Source organism: Trifolium pratense, linkage group LG5, assembly GCF_020283565.1.
Source record: "Trifolium pratense cultivar HEN17-A07 linkage group LG5, ARS_RC_1.1, whole genome shotgun sequence".
In the NCBI taxonomy this organism is placed as follows: domain Eukaryota; kingdom Viridiplantae; phylum Streptophyta; class Magnoliopsida; order Fabales; family Fabaceae; genus Trifolium; species Trifolium pratense.
Window position 1 is genome coordinate 25,912,652 of NC_060063.1, and position 17,561 is coordinate 25,930,212.

At 32.1% G+C, this 17,561-nt stretch overlaps 2 protein-coding genes across 2 annotated transcripts; one reads left to right on the plus strand and one right to left on the minus strand.

The window, feature by feature from the left end:
* Nucleotides 1-485: 485 nt before the first annotated feature.
* LOC123883023 (TMV resistance protein N-like) lies at nt 486-7,200 on the plus strand. Its single transcript, XM_045931704.1, has 5 exons — nt 486-1,306; nt 3,018-4,113; nt 4,521-4,796; nt 5,013-6,071; nt 6,598-7,200. The coding sequence occupies exons 1-5, from the start codon at nt 804-806 to the stop codon at nt 7,063-7,065; spliced, it is 3,402 nt and encodes a 1,133-aa protein (XP_045787660.1). The 5' UTR covers nt 486-803; the 3' UTR covers nt 7,066-7,200.
* A 132-nt stretch (nt 7,201-7,332) lies between these two features.
* On the minus strand, nt 7,333-12,093 carry LOC123883024 (ferric reduction oxidase 2-like). The gene is made up of 8 exons (XM_045931705.1): nt 11,844-12,093; nt 11,636-11,741; nt 11,353-11,547; nt 10,607-10,841; nt 9,048-9,375; nt 8,689-8,932; nt 7,665-8,371; nt 7,333-7,523 (listed from the first exon to the last, which is right to left on the minus strand). Exons 1-8 carry the CDS (start codon nt 12,040-12,042, stop codon nt 7,384-7,386), a joined length of 2,154 nt encoding a protein of 717 aa, XP_045787661.1. The 5' UTR covers nt 12,043-12,093; the 3' UTR covers nt 7,333-7,383.
* Between the last annotated feature and the right edge of the window lie 5,468 nt (nt 12,094-17,561).

The following is a 17,561-nucleotide window of genomic DNA, read 5'->3' on the forward strand; positions in this document are numbered from 1 at the left end:
TTAAAATCTTTTAATCTACTAGGCCGGCCTATTTAAGTTAATATGAATAATATTTTTACTACTATAATTATTTACATATATTAAAATTTGTACTTTGATTAAATTATAAATTTATTAACTTTTTAAGTAGTTTGAGTTTATTAATCTACATATATAAATGTATTATTATAAACTAGAATTGAAATATGATGACATATATAGTCAAAATATGACTTTTTATTATAAGATTAAAATTTCTCACATGACATGAGTTGTTGTGGTTAAAGTCACACTCCTCAATTAATTATAACACAACAATTTAAATCAACTAATTCTTTCTATTTATAAAATTAATTTCGTTGAAACCAACTTTTTAACGCGCCGAAGGCGCGTGCAACGCGCCGAAGACCCCTTACGACCTAACGCCCCGACGCAATATAACGCGCCGAAGGCGCGTCCCGTGCGCACGCACGGGTTTTTAACTAGTTTCATTCCGAAAGTAAAGTATGCTTTTAGAACATGTAAAAGCAGTATCTTACTATACATAGAGAAAAATTTTGAACTTTTATTAATGTCTACTTGTATTAATTTATTCTATATTCCTTGGTTGCTTAAAAAAAATTCAATATTATGTTACACCAAACCCCTTTTAGGAATTCTTGTTGATTTCTAAGAAATTTCTATACTTTTTCCTACATAGACTTAAAGACTTTGTTTTGTTCACACTTATTTAGTCAACTTTATCATTTCTTTATATCTACATGAATCTTGAAATGCATTGGCACCAAAACCATCAACATTGTAAGAAAATAATTCATAATTGAATGGCATATACCTTCATAGATGATGAAGCATCTTCATCTTCATCTTCTTCTTGTTGGAGTAACCATGTTTTCTTGAGTTTTAGAGGCGAAGATACTCGCCGAGGTTTCACCGATCATCTTTTTGCTTCATTGGAAAGAAAAGGTATCAAAACATTTAAGGATGATTATGATCTTAATAAGGGAGAAAAGATATCAAATGAACTCAATAAAGCCATTGAAGAATCTATGTTTGCTATCATCATTCTCTCACCAAACTATGCTTCTTCAACATGGTGTTTAGATGAGCTACAAAAGATTGTTGAATGCAACAAAAGTTTTGGTCAAGCTGTTTTTCCAATCTTCTATGGTGTTGATCCTTCTGATGTTAGGAATCAGAGAGGAAGCTTTGATGAAGCTTTTAGAAAACATGAAGAAAAATTCAGAAATGATAGAATGAAAGTGGAAAGGTGGAGAGATGCTTTGAGAGAAGTTGCTAGTTACTCTGGCTGGGACTCCAAGGACAGGTTAGTCGTCTCATCATTTGATTTTTTTTATTTACTGTTTTTATTTTTAAGTTGATTGGAATGATAGAAAATTTGTGGTAAGATGGTTTTAAATTGCGGTTGCAGTTTAGCTGTGAAACCATTGATATTATGCACATAAGGTTAATGATAAAACTACTGAGTCAGATTATGAAGAGAAAGATAACATAAATTGATCTGATAACAGCGAACATTCAACGAAAGAGTTTCAAAATGCAGTGCAAAAGTAGTGATTCAAATAGCGACACAACTAGATCAGTTTACTAACTGATACACTAACAATTTGCTCTGATAACAAAAATTAGCCTGCCACCATAACTAATAATAATGACATGTGCCTAAACTTCATATTTACCTAACATCTTCAAATGCACAAAATCTATCAACAAAAAAACGGAGATGAACCAAATGTTAGTTGGTTCAGTAGTGATTGGCGTTGAACTTGGTAGGGAGGACCACGGTTCGATCCCCCGCAACTGCATTTGGGAGGGGACTGGAACCACTTGATGCCAGAACTCGCCCCGAACTCTGGACTACTAGGGCCCCCTTCCCCTAGGAACCAGAGGGTGAAAACAAAACACAAAAAAAACGGAGATGAGAACAAGACAAACACTCAGATTCCAAAAACTACTTGCTATTTCAGACTTTTTAACGTTCCTTGAACATTGTTAAGGTGGTGTTCTAATGAATAATATTATGGTACCGGGATACCAGGGCCCAATTCGGCCAAGCCCAACAGCCAATCCGATGGGCTGATCGCCCAAGAAAGGGTCAAACTCACTTGAACAAGTCCAGGGTCTTACTCGCCACACGACCACACGTCCCGAACCTTAAGGAAGTAAGGATTGACAGTATAGCACGATCGAATACACGTTCCGCTCTAGGCGGAACCGCCATGTAAGAACGTGGGACAGAACTATCTCACCCCCTGCAGTTATGCCAAGGCCTATATATAGTACCCTTCTCATTTTCCAATGATTTACGTTCCAAATCCTCACTTACTTACAAAACGGCTTAAGCCTGGAATACCATTTAACTAAGTACATACCCCCTCAATCCTTAGCAGGAACAATTACATATATGTGAACTGTGACAAAAGATATGTCATGTCAAGATAGATGAAATTACAATTGCTCAAAAACACCTGGTTATTTACTTTGATTTGTTTGTTTAAGATTTTGACTCAAATAACTGAATCACAACATTAAGGAATACTCCAACCATGATGCCAGTGACCAATTCCATTGAAAAAAAGAAATCTACTACAACACTATGGTTTAGCTCCAAATCATAGTAAGCTAAGCAAGTATACCTTTAGGAACAATGAGAGTTGAGCATGTAAGGCGAGTTAATCCAATGGTTAAATATAGAGAGAAATCAATAAGAACTATAGATCAAACCGTTGAGATAGATAAACTTTAACATTGTATAACTAAACTCAATACATGATCATGGAGAATTAAGGCATGGTTATTGTTGTAAATGGTATTGCTATAAACAATCAAGTTGTGCTCCATTCACCTCTTCTGTACATAGAAAATTAAACTTGAAATTCTAGTAGGAATTTTTATGCTTCTAATTGTACCTCGAATTTCCAACATATATAAAATGATAATAACTTGTTTTTTTTCTATCTGTTCCTAAATTTACTTTTGGTTTAATGCAAGTCTCCTTTTCCTCCCTCTCTATGCAGGCATGAGGCTTCCTTGGTGGATACAGTAGTTGAACATATTCAGAAAAAATTGATTCCAAGATTGAAGGTTAAAGATAACCTTGTTGGAATGGATTCGCGGATAAAGGAAGTATATTCGCTACTAGGAATGGGATTAAACGACGTTCGCTTCATAGGCATATGGGGCATGGGCGGCATAGGAAAGACAACTGTTGCTAGAGAACTGTTTGAAACGATCAAAGACAAATTCAAGGTTAGTTGCTTTCTTGCAGACATTAGAGAAACAGTTTCTAAGATAAATGGCTTAGTTCACATCCAAAGTGAACTTCTTTCTCATCTCGATATAAGAAGCAACGATTTTTATAACGTTTATGATGGAAAAAAGATATTAGCAAACTCCTTAAGAAACAAAAAGGTTCTTCTTGTTCTTGATGATGTAAGTGAATTAAGCCAACTGGAGAATTTAGCCGGGAAGCAAGAATGGTTTGGTCCAGGAAGTAGAGTAATAATCACAAGTAGAGATAAGCACTTATTAATAACACATGGAGTGAATGAAACTTATAAGGCTCAAGGCTTAGTTAAAAAAGAAGCACTTAAGCTCTTTTGTTTGAAAGCATTTAAAGAAAATCATCCTAAAGAAGAGTATTTGAGTTTGTGTCAAGAAGTGGTTGAATATGTAAAAGGTCTTCCATTAGCACTTGATGTATTGGGTTCACATCTTTATGGAAGAACTGTTGAGGTTTGGCATAGTGCTTTAGAACAAATAAGAAGTGTTCCTCATTCCAAAATCCATGGTACATTGAAAATAAGCTATGATAGCTTACAATCTATGGAGAAAAATATGTTTCTAGATATTGCATGTTTCTTCAAAGGAATGGACAAAAATGCAGTAATAGAAATATTAGAAGATTGTGGTGATTATCCAAAAATTGGAATTGATATTTTGATTGAAAGATCTTTGGTAACTTTTGAAAGAGGGAACAATAAGTTGTGGATGCATGATTTGCTTCAAGAAATGGGAAGGAATATTGTGTTACAAGAATCTCCGAATGATCCTGGAAAACGCAGTAGGTTATGGTCTCAAAAAGACATTGATCAAGTATTGAGAAAAAATAAGGTATGTTCCAAACTTCCAACATCTATTGCATGTTTGGTGTTACATAAATGGAAATTTTAACTTTTTCTAAGCTTTAGCAGTATGTGCTTAAGATTTTTTTTTTCTTTTGACAAACAGTATGTGCTTAAGCTTAGGCGTGTTTACTTTCTGAAAACATTTTTCGGTTTTCATTTTCTAAAATTTATATTTATTTTAAATTGCAAACAACAAGATGAAACCCCGTGTCTTAAAAATTTTAATAGATAGAAGATGAAAGGCAAGTTAAGAAGAATGCAATTTCAGAAACAATGAAAGAGTGTTTTGTTAGCAAAAATAGTGACAAAAATATTGGATCTATATGTTTTATTAGCTGAAGCGAAAGTGAAAACTTGAAACACTAAAGTTTTTTTATCATTCTGATTTGATAGGGAACTGATAAAATTCAAGGCATAGCTATGGACTTAGTTGAACCATATGAAGCAAGTTGGAACTATGAAGCCTTCTCCAAAATAAGTCAGCTAAGATTTCTCAAATTATGTGAAATAAAACTTCCCCTTGGCCTCAATTGCTTGCCTAGTTCACTAAAAGTTCTTGATTGGAGAGGTTGTCCTTTGAAAACTCTGCCACTCAATAATCATTTGGATGAAATTGTTGATCTCAAATTGTCTCATAGCAAAATAGAACAACTTTGGCATGGAACACAGGTTAAGACTCTTTATTTGTGAAGCACAGACACTCCTCGGATTAGGCGTGTCCCGATGTTGGAAAAGCGTCGGTGTCCGATGTGTCAGTGTCTATGTCGTATTCGGTGTCCGTGCTTCATAGCTCTTTATGCTTTTGTCATTAATTCATTATGATCATAATAATTCTTAAAGCTAATAGTATTTTGTTTGTTTTTTCTATCTTATTTTTTTTATCAGTTTCTTGAAAATCTGAATTCCATCAACTTGAGCTTTTCGATGTCTCTAAAGCGATCGCCGGACTTTGTTGGTGTTCCAAATCTTGAATCATTGGTTCTTGATGGTTGTACAAGCTTAACTGAGATTCATCCCTCCCTTTTAAGCCACAAGAAACTTGTTCTATTGAATTTGAAAGGTTGCAAAAAGCTCAAAACTCTTCCATGTAAAATAGAGATGAGTTCCGTGAAGGTTTTACTTCTTTCTGGTTGCTGTGAATTTAAACATCTTCCGGAGTTCAATGAAAGCATGAAAAATCTATCACAGCTTTATTTAGAAGAGACTGCTATAACAAAACTACCATCTTCACTTGGATTTCTTGAATCTCTTACTCTTTTGGATTTAGAAAATTGCAAGAATCTTGTTTGTCTTCCAGATACAATATGTGAGTTGAAGTCCCTCTTAACTCTAAATGTTTCTGGCTGCTCGAAAATCCGTAGTTTTCCAGAAGGTCTAAAAGAAATCAAGTCTTTAGAGGAACTTTTGGCAAATGAAACTGCTATTGAAGAACTACCTTCATCGGTTTTTTATCTTGAAAACCTCAAAGTAATATCATTTTCTGGATGCAAAGGAGTAGTTTCCAAGTCAGTGAATACATTTTTTCTACCCTTTTCACAGCTACTAGGTAGTCCACAAGAACCTACTGGATTTAGATTGCCACCTAAGTTATATCTACCCTCTTTGGTGAAATTAAATTTAAGTTATTGCAATCTATCTGAAAAATCAATGCCAAAAGATTTTGCCAACTTATCTTCCTTGATTGCTTTGAATCTCGACGGAAACAATTTTGTTAGTACACCAAGTTGCATTTCACAACTTCCAAAGCTTGAATATCTTGGCCTAAACTGCTGTGAAATGCTTCAGACGTTGTCAGAGTTTCAATCAAGTATGAGGTTATTGGATGCAAGTAATTGTGGTTCGTTTGAAACTTCCAAATCCAATCTATCTAGACCATGCAGTCTCTTTGCTACGCGTCCACAACGACACTCACATTTACCAATAGTACTGGAGAGCTTTCTGAAGGTTTGCACTCTTGCTTCCCTAACCTTCTCAAAATAATGTGATTTGATTTGTGTGCGCGCGCACGCTTGTGTATGTGTGTATACATAATCACCCTTTCTTGTCACTTAAGACATGTTTATATTGATTTATTTGAGTTTGTGAATGATAAACACTTGTAAGACTGTTTGTAAGAGTTTACGAAAACAGTTTGTGACATGTTGATGAACTGTTTTCAGCTTATTTCCATAAGCTCGCCAGGGTAGCTTATAAAAACAGATTATATATAGCTTATACAAACAAAAAAAAAACGACTTTATCTTATCCTTTGGTATAGAAATAGCTTGTACATAAACACTTACTCCCTCCGTGGCAAACTATAAGTAAACGTTACTTTTTAGGTTCATTGTATGATTAATGTATTTGGTCTATAAATACATTAGTCATACAATGAACCTAAAAAGTAACTTTTGCTATAAGCATTTAAGTAAGTTGTTTATTCAAACAGGATCTTATTCAACTTAACAATTATGTGTTACATTACATACAGGCACATGAACTTGGTCTACCTAAAGCAAGATTTGACATGCTTATCACAGGGAGTGAAATTCCTTCATGGTTTACACCTTCAAAATATGTTAGTTGGACACATATGCCAGTCCCTCATGAGTATCCTCCAACTGAATGGGTAGGACTTGCTTTGTGTTTTATGTTGATTAGTTTTTATAATCAACCTGAGTTGTGTGATCATGAAGTAACTTGTTACTTGTTTGGACCCAACGGTAAGTTGTTTATCAAAAGCCGGCATTTATCTCCTATGGAACCCTATGTCCCTCACCTTTATATTCTCTATCTGTCCATCGAAGAATGTCGTGAGAGATTTTGTGAAGGTGGTGACTGCAGTCAAATTGAATTTGTCTTGAAAACTTACTGTTGTGATGCATTGCAAGTAAAAAGGTGCGGTTCTCGCTTGGTATGCAAGCAAGATGTTGAAGATGTTTACAAAAATTATTGCTAGATTCTTTTAATAATTTGTGAGCCTTATTGCATGTACTTCATAAACTTATAATTCTCCATTTCGTATTCGTTTTATTTTGTCTTTGTTGAGAGGATTGATACTTTATGAGAAGCAAGATATTAAACTTCACTCATATTATATATATGCTACTAAACAATAAGGACAAATGATTATAAAAAAAAAAAAACAATAAGGACAAATTGTTGTTGACAAATAAATTTTACAGATTTATGAATCAAGACAATTAAAAAAGAAGCTCTACTATAGAGATTGATTGATCGTGAATGATTTGTATCCTTTGAATTAGAAAGAGTAAAATCACCAGGTAAAACTTATAGACTCAAAATGCAGATTTTCAACTAAACCAGATGAGCAAATGGCAGCAACCTCCTGCCTCATATTTTTAGGTCCTGAAACAAGAACTCCCACACTTGACCCTTTGATTTCAAATAGAAGTCCTGTAAAAAAAAAGATTGATTTCAATTCACAGAAATGTCTCAGAATCATAATTAAAGAAAATGGAGATCGTTGTAATTAATCACGCGCATTAGAAATATATCAGATATATTTTATACAGCGATAGTCGATAGATAACTTACTTCTCAAGTCAGGTCTAGTTCCATAATGCACATTGGTAGCTTCAACAAGAGACTGAGATGGAAGACTTTCCAATTCTCTATCTGCATTGTAAATCGTTGAATTTGGTGATACTGTTGGTGATGACCCTTCCAAGTTCTGAATCTGTTTTGCTTCTTTGGCATTTTGTTTCTTGTTCAAAAGGACTGCTACACTAGCAACAACAGCTATTGACACACATATTACTAGCATGTTAAGGAACGACCTTAACGGATACGCGAATATTCTATTCGTGTTATGATCGATAGGGAAAATGTAGTAACGAGTAATGATCCCGATTATGATAAGGAAGATGATGAACGATGATGAGATTATAGCACCAAGCCAAAGCCAAGAGTTTGGACCTAACATAGCATGTATTGGTGCATCTGTTGGATTTGGCTTAAACCATAAAGTTTGAGGATGAATTGGAATATCAGATTTAAACTCTTTGTCTCTTGTGATGTATGCCTCAATTTGTATTTGAAGATTAGAAATATCAGATGGTGTGCCAGTAATTGGTAGGATCAAATCTAGCATTGATAGATATGAAGTACTCTTGAATGAACAAATTAAGACAATGTTTGGTGTTTTGCATTTAAATGTGGTGCTAAGATATATTAGCTCTCTAATGATTGAGATAAATGGTGTGATACCACTTCCTCCACTCACCATCACAAGTGTGTCATGCCTGATAAAAGAACAAACAAAAGTTATTATGTGAAAAATCAATTAACTTATGCATAAAGGCATTCTTATATTAGAAATGCTATTTTGATATACAATTTTGATATCAAATTTCGATAATAAATTAGATGGTTAATGCAGTTCAAGTATGTAGTTAATTACGTTCAGTTGATAGTTAATGAATATAACAATGTGTTACAACACATTAATCATCCACTGAAAGCAATTAACCACGGTTTTGAACGTTATCGACCACACTTTTTATGTGAATATTTGAACACTTCTCACAAATAAAAATGCAATCATATATAAGATGTAGACCTTAGGTAATTGGTTGAAGCAGGTCCATAAGGACCTTCAATGGATATAGCAAGGCGATCGATTGGTGCAGGATTTGAAAGTATCTGATAGAGCTTTTGTGTCCAAGGTCCTTCACTTTTGATGACAACACTTAGCTTTTCTGGCTCCAATTTACTATTAGATGTAATGGTAAATGGATGCCATTGTAATTTTGATATGCTTGGTACATTTATGAACATCACACTTGTGGGATTATAACTCAACCCTGCAAAAAGCATATCGCATTATTAGCTCTCTCAAAATGTTATGTCAGTAGATAAGTTCGAATAAGTCAATTCAAATAAGGGCATAAGAGTTTAATTTAAGATATTGTTAATTACCATGTCCCTTGGCGAAGTTGAGTTCTACGGTTTCGCACGGCAAAACACGAGATGAAACCAAACGAACTTCTCGTCTAGATTGCAAAAACCGTAGGTAACGGTCAACCAAGAAGAGGTAGAAACCGGGGAGCATATAGAAGGCATAGGAAATGCCAACATGAAAGATGAAGAAGATCATGAAAATGATGTAGAGATTATGAGTGTAGAAAAAAAGCTCAAAGAATTTTCTCCTAATTTTAGGAATGGTTGCAACCCATAGGAACAAACCAGCAAGCAAAGATATCTCTCCAGCTACATTTGATATTCCAACTTTCTCCCATTTTAGCATCTGCATTGAAACAAAGGCATAGCTCCATGAAATAAATACTATACTATAAACTAAAAGTAATGTAAAATGTCATCCATGTGATTCTTTTTATGTCTTAATCCTCCGATTTTCAGGGAAAGAGACTTTCTGATAATTCACGGTTTGGAAAATAAAATTTGACTAAAAGATTGTTTCAGTCAAGATTCGACTCGAGTAACACGACATTCATAAGACTTGTTTAAGAACATAGTGACTAGTTTTTGCTAAGGTTTCTCAAACTGTTAGCATAAGTCATTTTTCTTGATAAAACACTGGTATCATATTTTAAGTGCTTCTTATAGAATTTTTACCCATTAGATTTGATGAGATTAGAAGTAGCCTGTTAATTTCAAATGTGATTTTCATATAGCTCAATTTAGTTTTAAAAAAATAAGAAATTAATAATTGTTATTTTTTTCGGTTTTGAAAAAAATCGAGTTAAAAATAAGCAACGAAGAAACTACTAGCCGAGTCGCGGTTCGATACGGTCTCTTTAAGACGTTTCACGGCACTACCCAAATTGTGCAAGGTAGACCAGCAACCGTGAAGTCCCCACGACAAAACAACCAATTCACTGAAAATACTGTTCTCTACTGCACTGTAGAAAACGACCAGAAAAATACCTTCGATGGTTAATAAACCAGTTTAGATTGATATACAAATATCAATTCGAAGTGGCAACAACCAAAAAATTATGTTCATGACTTGATCGCTTGCACAAAAAACATGTGCGAATTTTCAAAGGGTACACATAGAGAAAAATAATTTTAATAATTATTTTTTTCTTTCTGGATATTAAAAAATATTCTATCACCAAGTCGGGCCCTCCCGGACGGCGGCACGCGTGATTTTTAGCATGGTGTGCCCCGTTTACAAAACTGGGTACCCCTTGAGACATACCCCTAGTAGTGACCTTCTAGTATATAAACACTACTAAAGTGCGTATCCTAATCAATGTGAGACTCAATGTGAACATTTTTAAATTCACACACTCTAGCTCTTTCACTTGTGTTTATTTCAATATCAAGTTCATCATACAAGTTGTTAACTTGTTCGAACAATAATTACTTCCACCTACTGTAATTAATGATTTGATGATACGTAAAGCAGGGATTATAGGGTCTTAAATTGGTAATTTATTTTTATTTTAAGGAAGTCTTAAATTAGTAATTAATTGTGTGTCAAAAAAAATTAGTACTAATTAATAACTAACCTCAGAAATTTGATTAGTAGATGCCCAATAGATGATGTAACAAATTCCATGAGAAGTAAAAATTGTCATGAGCACGTGTCCAATCCAAATATGGTATTTTATGGAACTTTCAGAAGTGAGCCCAAACAATGGTAGCACGGATGAACCACGAGTCACAGGAAAAAACAACAACGTCAAACATATGTTCCCAACAAGCCCTAACCTTAATCCCGCACTTTCCAATTTCTCTTGCCACCTGTCAATTTTCACCACCAACATAGTCAAACAAACATCAAAATATAGGTTTCATTAATAGGTCAACTCAGTCATTAATTCTACTTAAAGCAGCGAATAAGTGGAGTGTTTAATGCCTAATATATATGTAATGTTCCTACCAACTGAGCAAAGCTCAGGAGAACAATTTGGTTCAGTTTTGAATGAAAAAGAAAAAACCCGACTAGCAACATAATCAGGATTATAGTATTAGTTGTAATAAAGATAATATTTGTTGTCCCCGTAAACTTAATTCAGTTAGTAAACATATTGCATTATATATGTATAAGATCAGAGTTCAAACTCCGGACACTCCAGTTATTCAGCATAAATTTTCTAGTCAACTTAAATATTTAATAAGCTTCGGTTAAAAACAAATCTAAGTTTGAATTTTGACTGAAATGATCATTAGTAAAATTTTATTTATCTTTCGACTGAATCCTGAATTACTGAAGTCGATTTGTGTTTAGTGTATGATGGAAAGAAATAATTACACTTTTTGGCCATCCTCAGGTGGTTCTGATGTGATATTTGCAAAGTCATTGTGTAACCAAGTTGCTAAGGACCAAACAAGAAGTCCAATGAACATAAGCAAAAATGCAATCTCTGTGCTAGAAACAATTCCAAGTGGACCTTTTACAAGGATTGGACGATTCCATATAGTTGTCTCACGGTTCTTTCCATTGCCACTATGATTCAAAAACACACAGATATATAAAAATTAAAAAAAATAAATAAAGATGCATGATAACAAGATTAAGAGAACAAAAATGTTACATGTCTATATTGTTGCACTCATATGATTTTTTGGCTATGTGAAGATAGACACATCCCAAAGTAGCTATTAAAAAGACTGGTAAAGCATACAGAATAAACTTTAAACCTGAAATAATTAACAACATCATAGGATTAATATTATTAATTAATGGTACAAAATAAATGAATGAAAGCATCCATAATTGGATTAAAAAAAAAAGAAAGTGACCTTGTGCACCAAAATAGGTGGAATTATTTGTCTTTGCTTGAACTTTAGGAATCCATTTTTGTTTGTAAGTTGTTGTAGGCATCATAATGAAAAGGAAAACCAAACCCAGAAACAATAATATAGCCAATAACCTTATGGTAATTTGAATCATGCCATATTTTATTTGAGAAGGTGACCTTTTCACATTTTCTTGAGCCATTTTTTCTTCTTTTCAGTTGTTTGGAGAGAAGAAGAGACACTTAATATTGATGAGAATCTGGAGTTGAGATTATGTATTTATAGTGAATAATTAGGATTAGAAATATTATAATATTTTAAGGGACAATTAGCAAACAAATACTAGTACTTTATTTTCAAGTACAAGTAGAATATAGACAAAATATGTGATGTAAATTATTAATTTGATTTGATAGATGGATCCATCATATCACTCATCTCTTGAGAGTGAGACCAAATTAAATAATTTGGAAGTGCATTTTAAATTTGGAGGTGTTTTTCATGTCTTGAATTGAGACATGGTAATGTATTCACTTTTTTTCCTAAAATTATAATAAAAACAAAATCACTTTAATTTGTTTACTAATGAAAATATAAGAAAAACATAAAGAGAATATTTATTGAAAAAAAGTTAACTCGATCTAAATTGCAAGCGGGCGATATATATACTTTACTTTATTAAAAATAAAATAATAAAAAAATAGTATAATTCATCAATCTTGGTAATAAAAGTTTTTTTCTAATTTCACCCTATAAATGTTTAATTGCTTTCCCAAAATTGACAAAAATACCTTTAATTGCTTTGCTTTCCAAATTAATAAATTTTTGTGGCTGCCCAGCGTAAGCAGGTCACACTTTCAATCGTGGAGGGCGAAGCATGGGCGTTCTTTCCGGCCATGAAGAAAGCCAATCAAAGAGGTGTGAATAGGGTTCAATTTGAAAGCGACTCACATGTGTTGACTGAAGTTATTCGAACCAGGTGTAGTGGTAATTCGGAATTTAGTTTAATTGTTGCTGACATTATCCAAATTATGTTATCGTGTATAAACTTTGAGGTGAAGTTTGTTAGGAAACAAGCGAATATGGTTGCTCATACTCTTGCTCGGGCAGCTAATTCTTGGACTAGTCTCCGTAGATTTGAGATTATTCCCTTATATTCCTTTCATTTCATCCTCTAATTTTTTATACTTTCAATTCCTTTCATTTTTCCTTTTCATCCATCTCTCACAACTTTATTGATTTCAAAAGTAAATCTTATTTATTTGCTTATATTTTATAACAGATATTTTTATGAATTTAATTTATATGCACCGTCGGTGTAAAGTTATTTTGCACATGCGTCCAATAATATACCGACACATTATGTATGGTCATTAAAAACACATGATGTGTCACATTCATTAAATAATGTGGCAACACGTCATTGGATATATGTGTAAAAAAAAATTACACCGACGGTGCACAGCAATTAAACTCTATTTTTATTATTTTACAATTTATAACGGATAATTTAATAAGACTTAATATTTATCATAATCTTATGTCGATGTTTTTAGTCGGCAACTAGCGATATCAAACGATTATCAAGGGAGAACCACTTAACGTGCTTTATACGTCGTGTTCTTAGAAAACGTAAATTAAAATCATGCACCTATAATTAACAATAAATTCATGTGAATTGGAACATAGTTTACTTACGATTTTACATATGCAGAAAATCACATTAGATAAAACATTACTTAAAAAAAATCACTTAAGCGTGAAAATCATTTTGATGGACAATTTTGTCCTACAATTCTATCTTTCATCAAACTTGATTATATATCTACGGATGTTTGTGGGAGAGACGATGATTTAGACTCTCATTGAAAAGACACATAAGTTATCTTATAGCTTATAAATTTATTCGGTTATAAAAGAACTTATAGCGCTTATATTACTAAATTATATTTTATTTTTTAAACACTATTTCAAGTAGTTTGTGAGTTTAGCTTATTATTTTTTTTTTTAATTTTACTTCTGTCACTTTACTTGAAAAAAATTAAATATTAATTAAATATATGTTTAATTAATATTAATTAAATTATCCTAAGGTTATATCTTCTTTTTTTTTCTTTTTTTTTTTCGTTCACACATAATTATAGTTATATCCATGGAAGACTTTATGTAGAATATATTCCTCGAACATAAAATTATCAAAAAAAAATATAATTCGAACATAACACTTCATTAGAATTAAGTAGAATAGAATAGAATCTTTAAAACAAAGAAAAAGAATTAAGTGGAATAGAAGAAAATGGATATTGCTGAGGTAAGATTGCTCTCAAAAAATGATTAAATTATGATAGATTGCACCGATACAAAAATTATTAGGCTTGCTAGAACTAGAAGGAAAAAATACAAAAAAGCATGGTTCACGTCCATATGCTACGTACTACTACAACAAAGTTTGGAATGTAGAAATTAATTTTTTATTTTTTTTATTTGATTACGTAGTGTGACAAAGAAAATATTAATGTGTGGGTCACAGAGACATTATAGTTGACATGAATGGAAGGTAGCCGTTTCAATGTTCTGATTAATGCCATATCAAAAAATCAACCAAAGCTGATGAAGCTCACATAATGCATTGCAGGATTATGTCATGGTATATATATCCATAGTTTTTTTTTTTTTTTACTAAATTACGAAAATTGATGATAAAAGTCTAGAAAAGAATTTCCTCAATAGTTTATTTCTTTTGAGGTGGAGAAGTAAAATCCTAACCCTTAATAAATCTCCATCTGATAAACATATATTTTATATAAGAAAAATATTTACTATATAAGAGTGTCCTATATATAAATACTCTATTTTATAATAGTAACTAATCAGTGAGCTAGTTAACTGTTTGTTTCACATATGTTAATGCACGATTTTGACCATTGATATTTTAATTTTATATCTGGTGAAAATTATAAAATAAAAAAAAAATCAAATTTTTGAATATATTGTATTAATTGAAACAAATCTAACATCTTAATTATATACTAATACTTGATTTTATTTATTAGTAGAAAATATTGATCGTACCTGATCATAATGTGCGACCGCGCCAGCGTTAAGCTCTTGATGACCCCTGTTGAAGCGGAGGGGGGTTGTGTACCTGTAGGTGCTCCGACGCTCAAATCACTGAGAGTGAAGCAAATGTTTTCTGTGCTAGATAGTACGTACCTTGTGAATGACATGGAGTCACGTATATATAGCCCCTAGCGTTGGCCCAAGACCCTTGATGGCATTAATGACCATCAAGTGGCTGCCGGAAAACGGCTGGAAAGCCTTGATGAGCAGTTAATGTTCATCATTCCGGTGGAATTTGACGTTACAGGAAGCCTATGAATATAAACGTTGGAATGTCGAGCAACTGTCATATGTCGTGTATTAAGCCTGCTCGGTTTCATTTGCTCATGATGTTTGGATGTCCGGGCTTGTAAGCTCGGTCCAGAACAAATATGATTAAAATTATAGTGTTTATGGATTAATTAATAATGGTCAATTTAATATGATAATGTAGTGTTTAGCTTTTGGTGTGCCTTCTTATATATTGTTTGTGTTTTTTAGAAGTTGTTAGATGTTGGCGGGATGTACTTCAAGTACTCTTTTATATTTTGAATTTTTTATTGTTTGTTTTGCTTATTATATAATATATTTGCCATTAAAAAAAATATGGGGTAAATAGTTGGATCAAAAAATTATAATTTCGAAATTTAATTGTTAATTTTATTTTAATAGTTTAGAGACAATACAACCCGATGCTTGAATAGTTTAAGAATATTTTAGTTGATTTTAAATTTGTGAGAGTTATAATTTATGGATTAAATTGAGTACTTAATTACTCAAAAAAAAAAAAAACAACAGTACTTAATTTAGGCTTATTTTCAATTCAACTGTTATTTTTTTCAATTTTTTTTTTTGTTAATAAATTTAGTGACTAAAAATTTTATCTTTAACATGAATAAATGAGATGATCGGAATTCAAACTCCAATATATATATAATGCAGATGGGATAAATGGGCTGATCAAGGTGGATATTGGTTATAATTTTGTCAACAAATTAGTGACGATCCAATTTAAAGAGAAAAAAAATGCTCCATCTATCCTGAAATTTCTAATTGCGTCACTATTCTAAAAAATTTCAATTTGCCAATAATGCCATCATGTTTCTGTATTCTTTCATTCTCACAGACAGCATAATTGAAGCCACAAACCATGCCTGTGTGTAGCAATTTCTCTTATGCTTTCCTTTTCGATATTGTATTTTTGCTGACTTCAGCTTCATTCTAAAATCATTCCAAAAAATGGATTTTGAAGTGGAAAACTCTTTATTAGAGACACTAGATAGATAAACAATGTTTTTTTTTTTGTTGACAAAGATAGATAAACAATGTTAAGATAATAAAAGTAATAAACTCACTTGGGTTGGTGCATTGGTATTGACTTGGGACCTGAGAGTGTGCTCCTTTTGAGGTCTGAGGTTCGATCATCTCTGATGCCAATTTGGATGGGCTAATTTAGCTTCTTCAAAAAAAAAAATAATAATAAAAGTAATAATACAATACAACCGAGTTGAGTTTAGTAGAAAGGATTAAATTTTTACTATATAATTAAGAGATTAAGTTCAAGTGTTAATGAACTACTGGAACTGATTTTCAGGAAAATTCCTGGGAATAATTTTTGGTTAGATTTTTCTAATATCGTGGCCGAATTTTAAATTACTGGAATCCCTTCCATTGAGAACCAAAGTACTGATACAAAAAAAAAAAATTACAAAATAATGAACTAAAATTTGTATTCTAATTAAAAAATATATAACTACGTTTTAGTGTCCGATGCATCTCGAATATGATTACTTACGATGGAGGAAACTTATGAAAAACACAAAATAATCATTTCTTTTTAAAATTGACCACCTTTTGATGAAATAATATTAAATTGATCAAATTAAGAAGATATTATTATTATTATTATTTTATTATTAAAACGGATCAATTTATAAAAAGTTGATTTATCATACTCACACTCTTAAAAAAAAAAAAAAAATCAACCGTTAGATTAATTTAACAACTGAAATTTATGTGTGTAGAAAGTTGAGAGAATAGTTGTGGGGAGAATCCGGATCCTTAACCCTCGAGATTACGTAAAGTTTTTCTCTAAAATTGTGATTTTTGAAATATCTCATCTTTGATTGAATGATCAACATGTGGAAAGTCCTCTTCTATGCAGGAGCGATCCTTAGGGGTATCTTCTCCGTTTTTGTATGCTTAGGGGTATCTTCTCTGTTTTTTGGGGAATTGAAGATATTTTTGTATGGTAGCATGTCTAATGAATACTGATGATTCAAAGAAAATAAAATAATAAAAAGTTTTATTTTAATTTATTTTTGTTCGCTCAATTCAAAGTGGCTAGGTCAACTTTTCAGAAAAATAAAATAAAATAAACAAAAAAAAAAGGTTTTTTGTGTCTCAAACATAAATAGAAATGCGTGTATCTTCTCCGTTTTCATTTCACTACTAGAAGGAATGGTTTTTTTAAATAGACAGAAGATATTTTGTTGTTATTATTGATTAAAATATAAATATTTTGTATTAATAACAAGGAGCACTACTTTTTATGTTATAGATGTTATTTACAATTTAAATGAGTAGTATTATTTTTAAAATAAAATGGCATTTTTTAAGTGG